This window comes from Apaloderma vittatum, unplaced genomic scaffold (genome assembly GCF_000703405.1).
Source record: "Apaloderma vittatum isolate BGI_N311 unplaced genomic scaffold, ASM70340v1 scaffold4726, whole genome shotgun sequence".
NCBI lineage: Eukaryota > Metazoa > Chordata > Aves > Trogoniformes > Trogonidae > Apaloderma > Apaloderma vittatum.
Window position 1 is genome coordinate 85,992 of NW_009721132.1, and position 8,161 is coordinate 94,152.

At 40.4% G+C, this 8,161-nt stretch overlaps 1 protein-coding gene across 1 annotated transcript; it reads right to left on the bottom strand.

Annotated features, from left to right (window-relative positions):
* Window positions 1-732: 732 nt before the first annotated feature.
* LOC104275319 (chromosome unknown open reading frame, human C5orf22) lies at window positions 733-6,624 on the bottom strand (the record flags this gene model as incomplete). Its single annotated transcript, XM_009871244.1, has 6 exons — window positions 733-865; window positions 2,227-2,366; window positions 2,955-3,021; window positions 3,860-3,981; window positions 5,029-5,091; window positions 6,171-6,624. Coding segments are annotated over 6 exons (979 nt in total), but the record flags the coding sequence as incomplete, so codon positions are not given.
* Between the last annotated feature and the right edge of the window lie 1,537 nt (window positions 6,625-8,161).

The window sequence follows — 8,161 nt, forward strand, 5'->3', positions numbered from 1 at the left end:
GATTTTGCTGCTGACTTCAGCGAAGTTAAACCTTTGTTTTTGAAGAAAGCATCAATTCAACTCCTTACAGGATTAAACAAATAAACATGTACACATATTTTTTATCCTCTAAATTCTGTTGCCAATGAAATACTCTAAGGCAAAATAAGATAATATTAATGCAATGCAGTATAAATATAAATTATATTGTGGATGGGACAGAAGCCATAAGCTGCTTTAAAGAAATGAGAGAGGGCTGTCTGCTCACCTCAAGCACAGCAGTTAAGAAAGATCACTAAGTAAACCTAATGTCTTAAAGGCATTATTGAGATAATTTTTTTAAGAGGTACAATGCAACTCAGGAATATGTCTGTTGCTTATCAAACTCTATCAAAAAAAGTTTAATTACATAAAAGAAATCCATTTACTTTAAGAAGTTATATACATACTTTTTTACAGTCACTTAGAGAAATCGGGTGAAAAAATATATTTTATGGAGGAATAAAATAGTTTCTCTTGCACCATTTTTAAGAACAATCCAGACAGTAAAAATAATAATCACAGAACTAATCTGCACAAAGCCAAACAGAATAGGCAGCTGCATGGAGGGAACACTGCAACTCAAAACAAGCTCTCAGTTAGCTTGGGTTCTAGTGCCACCTGCTGAAATAACAGCATTTTTCCCCTCACAACCACAGCTAACAGGCATTTTAAATCAGTCCTCTGCATTAGTGAGTGATACGTGAAGGAAGGTCACAAAGAAGATGAGGTGCTCGAGTAATCCAAGTGCACATCCAGCATGCCATACACCGAACCCAACACACCGAGAACCTTCTCCTGAATGATGTCAACCTGCTCCGAAGGGCAATAATCATCCAAGCTTGATCTGTTACAAGGAATTGAAAAAAAACATTTGAGAGCACTGATACCATCGTTATTACCGCCTTTTGCATTCCTGTCATGCCCTATGTCTAGGCTGAAGCTATTCTCAAACTATGGCAAGTTCTGCCTCCCCGGATCCAGTGACAGTGCAGTGCTGTGCCGCTCCGCGCTGCTCTCAGTGGCACCTGCTTGCCTCAAGTCGAATAGAAAGTCTGGAGAAGATGAGGGATGTGACCTTGTTCATCCTTCTGACTCGACTCTCTTCCTTACTTTGACACAAAACATGTCAGTAGTCAAAGTTCAAGCAAATAGTCTAATTAAAGGATTGGTGGAAAGACTGAAAAATTCAAATACTACTAGAAAAACTTGAGAAACAAATCTTCACAATACCTGGGATACAATGTTATTTACAGTATCTGTTCATGAACTGCAGACAGATACTAGTAAAAAAGCAGGGCTGTCACTTCTTGGATATTACATCTGTCAAGATCCACATAAATGATACCCTTTTCTCTGCAGCAGCAGATGACAACCCTGTGGCTGGCACAGGAAATACAGTTTGCTTTTATTGTAGATATTTGCCATATTACTTCTTCTTGACAATTTCATGATAGCTTCTGCTGTTGTCACCTGCCCTTTAAGGGCATGCTTAGTGGTTTTGAAGTGATTAAATTACATTGGTTTGTCAACAGATATACTGCTAAATTCCAACTTCAAATCAAGTTTTCCCAGGACAGATCCCTGATTCTCCCAGGTCCCTGGCCTCAAACTCCACCCTTTTCTCCCAGATAATACCTTTACAGTCTTGGAAGTGTAACTTCTATCACATACAGAGCACAGAGCTTCACTAGAGCTTTCTAAAATATAAATCCCACTCAGCCTATTAGATGAAAACCACTTCCATCAGAAGTTTCACTGAAAACCCCAGTGCAAGACATTAAGGAAGCTGTGATTTCAGCCCATGCAGGCCTGTCCAAGCCAGCTTTTCTCTAACTAGCACAATAAAATGTATGAGAGGATGAATCCCAGTGACAGCTGTCAGTCTCAACACATACAAGGCTTCATCATAGGCTTTGTATAGTCATTAGCTCATTAGGCTGTCATGTCTTCTCTGCTTTTGCAATCTGTGCCAGCTGCTCTAAAGACCAACAAAACCGGATGTCGGCACAGAACCTTCCCCTAGCTGTGTCGGTACTGTCACTGCTGTATGGTTAACATCTGACAATGTCAATTTTCACTATGCTGCCGGGCTTCCATTTTAAGACAGAATTTAAGATGTGCCCACCAGTGCTGTACTCATAGAACTATTTAGCTTTGTGAGCGCAGTCTGAGCATTTTAAAGTAAAATTATCCACATAGTCTTACCGAGCAACTGTAACAAGGGTGGGCTTAGGCAGATCTTTTAGTAGGACTTTGATGGACTGTATGAGGCTTTCAATCTCTTCTTCAGTGCTAACATGGTGAGGAAGCTCCGTATAATCACAGGTCAGGCCTGCCTGATGGACCTACACATACATTAAATAGAAGTTTAATTTCTTTTGATGAATAATTGATCTAATTTATCAGTGTCAAAAGTGTCTCAGAATCCATGCATAGCCCAACAGGTATCTTACACCTCTTCAGGCACCTTTGTTGTTGTTTTTTTTTTGTTTCCCAAGTGGTTCTTCAAACAGAGTAAATTCTGGAGGTTGTATTAATAGTTTCATTATCTCCAGTACCCCGTACCCCTCCTATGAATTCAGGGTATACTGCAGCCCTGGAAGGTGATAGTTCTGATCTTTTACATATAGGTACCTTAAGTGAACATCTATAAAGTATATCAATAGACCCTGACGAAATTAAACCTTCCTGCAGAGGAAGCAGCCTGAGACATCACAGTCCTGGAAGAACACATTAATATTGCCTAAATATAGACAAGCAGAGTACAATTTTAGAAACTCTGAAAAACTGGCCTAAGTAATAATGCATTAAAAAAGAAGAAAACTACCAAAATTTCACAAAGTCCTGAATCAAGAAGCAAGTTTGAAATGAAGCTTCCCTGCTGAAGCTACACTTTTGAAATCTACGTTCCACCCTTTTATCTAGTCACCTACCATTTCGTAGTCTGGGCTGTCCATCCTGGTTTTCAAACTGTGAACTAGTGGAACAAGTGGCTTCATCCTGCAGTTAAAACCAAAACTTGTTACAGAAACAGTTGGAAACACATATATTTACCTTAAGTGGTTAGGGAAAACAAAACAAACTGAAAGAGAGAGGAAAAAGAAGAAAGCAGAAGTTATGCTGGCCTAGTATTTTCCCCTGCATGTCATCTTGCATTTGAGACAAAAGGAAATTATCAGTACTATTGTACTGTTTCACGAGGTCTTTCTTAGAAAGCCCCGTACTCATACCTGCCTCTGGCAAGACCTCTTTGCACTTCTATTAGGACAGACCTGGAGAGAAGCTGTTGTAGCGCAAAGTCATGAACTCGACAGGGAATGCTTGTGGTCACCGTTACACAAGGTCTAGCAGCAACTGCTGCATTTGATAGGGAAAATAAATGATTTTCCTGTGAAGGGAAAGGATTTTTGCTGTTTCTTTTCAGCTGAATGTTTTGTTTAAAAGCACAGCAGATGCTGCTGGGATGTTTCACTCACATTTTTCCCCAGAAAGCCAAACCTTCAAGAGCACCTCCTTATCCTTCTCCACATCCTCCCATTTGTTACTCTTCTGAGAGCTTTGCGTGGATCACTACGTTTTAGTCACCAAATGTGCCTCCCTCCACTGACAACAGAATTTGTGTAAAGCTGTACAAGACTGATCCCAGGAGGCTTCTGTGGCACTGAAGACAGCAGACTGCCTTTCCTTTTGTTTTGTTTGACTCCTTTTTTCCCTAGAACTACAGGAAGAACTGCCTTGCATAGACCCAATCCAGCCTCTACCCTTTCCTGTCAGCAAAGTGCTGGGTTAATCAGTTCCCAAACTACTGTTTGCATTTAGCGATTTAGAAACTCCCTACCCAGGACATGAAGCCCACTTCTGCAGGGTCTCTTCATCATCGTTGTCACACAAATCTGCAAATGCTGCTTCCAGATCTTCCAGCTGATGAACGCGGTTTTCAACACAATCCAGCAAGCTCTCCTTTAAATAAGCACATATAAAAAGCATGGTAGGGAAAAAAAGAGGTAAGAATGCCGTGGCCTACCGTATGATTTAAATTTCAAAATGTCCGATTTGCTGCAAGTGGGGAATCAGAAACAACTGATTCATTACTACAGAACATCTTCTCCAGGGGATCAGAATGAATGCTTGCAGAAGCTTTTACACCTTCAGAATGCGTCACCTCTCTTTGTCCCTTCTACAACAAACTAAAAAAGCCACATCTACATTCTGGCAGAATACACTGGGGAGAACATGGAAACTATATACGACTAATTGTTGGATTTGTTTCCATAGCTCAGATGAGGACAAGCCTCACATTTTTATAATGAAAAGGGAATTTAATTTTTAAGTTTTAAAAAAATTTATTAAATGTATTTTCAGGAAAAAGAACAACCCCAAATCTAATGCTTTGAAGTACTTTCAACTCTGCATGCCTGAAAAGAAATTACATTAATTTAAAAGGTCAGTTCCTGTTCTCATGCTGCAACAATTTATGTCCTTTCTTAAGAAGTTCAGAACACGTAAAGAGGCAATCTTCTTGGAGTGAGGCTACACACATGAGTTTGGTTGTGCATGCAAATATTTGCAGAAAGAGATCTTACGTCACACATCAAATGAAAAGTTCTGAGGATCAAGGAAGAGTAACTATGGCAAGGAAGGGGGGAGCCTGGTAGGAAGGAAAAACAAATACCACAAAAACCCCAAACCAAAGCCCTGTTGAGACATAAAAAACGAAGACTGCAGATGACTTACTATGTTTTCATTCCTTCCCTGTCATTTACCACTCATTTACAGAAATGTTCTCACTCATGCTAAATATTTATGCAGTTGTGACATGTTTAACCAAAATGCTGAATACCAAAGAACTACTAAGTTGCTGCTGCTTAGCAGTCAGCATGCTGCATGGCTTAATTGGAGACCACTTCATTAAGCATCCTTCATAAGTTCCTTCCTTGTCATAACCCAGTTTTATTGGCTAAATCAAAAGAATCATTCCCTCATACCTTCCACAAGAAAATACCATACCTCTGTTGCATTGCTATGAGGCTTCTTGAAATTATACAGCTCTTGCAAAAGCTCATATTCTGTCTTCGAAAGAGAAAAAAGAGGCAAAAAATTAGGCTCTTCAAATGACAAAGAAAATCCTCAAAGCCCTGTTTCTTCAAAAAAAGAATTTGACCACTGAGATCATTCCTCTGCTCCAGCAAACAGCTCTAGAAACGCCAGTGAGGAAGAAGCTGTGAGGCTTGAGAAAGCAACTCTTCATGGCCCCAGCCAAACATTTTTCAATTTTTTAACTTTAAACCTGGCTTCAAGAACACAGCTTAAAAGCTGAGCATTTACGGTCTGATAGTTAAAGAGTGTCTGAAACTGAACACACATTTTGCTGAACTATGGTCCCAATGAAATGTTGAATAAAACTGAGATGGCAGATCTATGCAGACAAAACCAACAAGTCCGCTTTTGAAAGCTGTTCCTACAACTGAAGACCTATCTTAGCACAAAACAACGAAAAAAGCACAAGAAACAAAACGCACCCTATCCCCTTCAAAAAACAAACAACCCCCCCAACATCTACATTATTTTATTCAGAATGTATTTTACCTAAGAGAGGTATTGAATTTTATTCTTATATGGCAAGACCCCCATGGTGTTCTGTTACTCAGAACAACTGGCATCACGTGTTGGCTGAAGGCACTGTGACCATAAATACTGAATGTCAGAAGCTAATATAGGTCAGGAACACCATATTCACTTCTTTGCTGTGAACAAGGAAGCAGTAGTCTAGCTGAAACTTGAAAATGTCAGATGTTCTCCAGCACAGGCTGAAGTTAAAGCAGTGTTAAGGGGAGATTAAATGCTAAAAACAGTTTGTATATTGCAAGCATAGCTTTTATGTCCCAAGCAACAAGCAGAAGTAAGCCATACACCTCTGAGCTTGAATACTCAATACCTATTTTAAATGTAAGGATCGACTCCTGTTAGGTTGTTTTACTTTTTTGGAGTGTATACTACCTTACGATGTCTCTCTTCTTCAAATACTATGATGATTCATTAATCATGATTGGCTGATCTGCTCATTTAACTGAAAGTTTCTCCACAGACAGAAATGCTAGGACTCGTACCCTTTTGTGAATGGCAAGAGGCCTCGCCATTGTCATGCTTACCTGTGTGTACATTTCTTTGAATGGATTTTTAACTGAAAAAAAATCTAAGTCAATGTCTAAAATATATGCGTCCCCTTTCTGTAGCACTTGGCAGACCTCTTCAACAACTTCCTTTTTTGGGGATTCGCTGTTTCTGAGTGAGCTCGAAGCTGACAACATCTCTGCCTTGTTTGGGGCACTTGCATTTTGTCCTTCCTTCCTCTCCTGACTTGGGGCGCTGCGAGCAAGGTCACCAGGAGCCACTGAAGAAGAGGCAGAAGCGGTGCTTGCTGTGTCATCTGTATTTAGCTTCAGTCTCTTTGCAGATGGTACTTGGCCATTTTCTTCCTGTCTATTGGATGCTTCAGTAGGATTGATGAGAATAACGTGTAAATTTAAAGGCTTCTGGTTTTCCAGCTGATCAGCAGGGACATAAAGACCATCACTCAAAAAATAATGATCTGTACCTGTAACCCTACAAGTGACAATAGCTCACAGTTAATACACATCTTCACAAAGAGCTTCGGAAGCACAACGTACATTTAAAGGATTCTGAGAAGAATGAATAGATGGTTGAAGGGTAATAAAAGCAGTAAAACTTTACACTCAAAACTGTTTATCTTAATTCACATTTTTAAATTGAAGGGTTTTTATACTTCTTTGTTGCTGACTCAATATGTTAAAATTTCCTCTATATTTTTTTATGATAGCCCTACAAGGTTTTTAATGGATAAGAAAAAGGTTCTACATTATGTGCTACTGAGATTAATTTGTCATTGAATTGTGTTATAAAGATAACATTCAGAATTCAACAAGATATTTAGTGTTAATATTATGGCACATGACATAGCAAAGCTATGTATATTTTGTCCTGCATTTTATTTTGTTTGAGAATTGTCCTGAAACACATGGATATTGATTAAGTAGAAGTAAGATATTATAAATTAATAATTAGCATTTAACTTTTTTTTAGAGCTGATAAAGATTCTCTCTTCTAACTGGGGGAGAACAGGTAGCTCGAGGATGAATAGCTACATATTAATGGAAACCACTTAATTAAAGACAAACAAAAAAAACCCCAAACCACAACCCTAAAAACTCTGCTTACAATTAAAATGTAAAGAATATTATGTTCAAGCCATATTTCAATGCACTAAACCTTAAGCATCATAAATTCAGATTCAAAAAAACAAGTTTAAGTGTGAACTTCCGCTCACTTTGTGTTAAGGCCTCAATTATCAAGTTATCACCATCAAGCAACTACAAAGACATATAGTTTCAGGGGCAGTGGAAATCTGAAGCTTGGCTACCCCGTGTCTTGCAGCTGAGCCTGCAAAGCAGAGAGTCGGGATCACAACTGCATCCTGCTGACAGGGCAGTCACGGGGCCTCTTCTCAGAAATTCTCCGAGGACCAGCACCAGCTCACGCTGCAGCCTCTCCCGCAGCACTAACCACCCTGCCTGCCGCCTGTCCAATCTGTTGCCCAGGCGGCCAACTTTTATGTGGTCAGCCAAACTTTGAGGAAGTTCCTACTTCCAAAGATTCTTTCCCGTTCTTCCTTCTTGTAAGCCTAGAACCCGAAGAAAAGATCAAGGTAGCTTGAAATGTTGTTGTCAAGGTTGCTAAGGTGACCAGAGGACACGTGGGAGAGCTCTTTGGCCATCATGAAGTATTTCTGTGTGTGTACTAGTTCTCACGGATAAACGTAACCAAAAGCTGTTGTTTTATTACCGAGGTTTGACTTTAGGCCCCAGACTCGGGACTGTAGGGCTGCTGTGGTTTTTAGGCGGCAAACCAGAGCCTTTCTCGGCTGCCTTCTGTCAAACGTGATTCACAAGATTCATTCTGATACACTGGTGAGACATGATTTGCAAACGCCCCCCAGGCCGCACACACCCACCATGCGGCCGGCCGGGAGCCCGGGGCTTTCCCTGACACTGGGGGTGGGGGTCGGTGGAGGGGGCGGCTCTGGGAGGAGGGGGCCGGGCGTCGCCGGGGCCTTGCCAGGGCA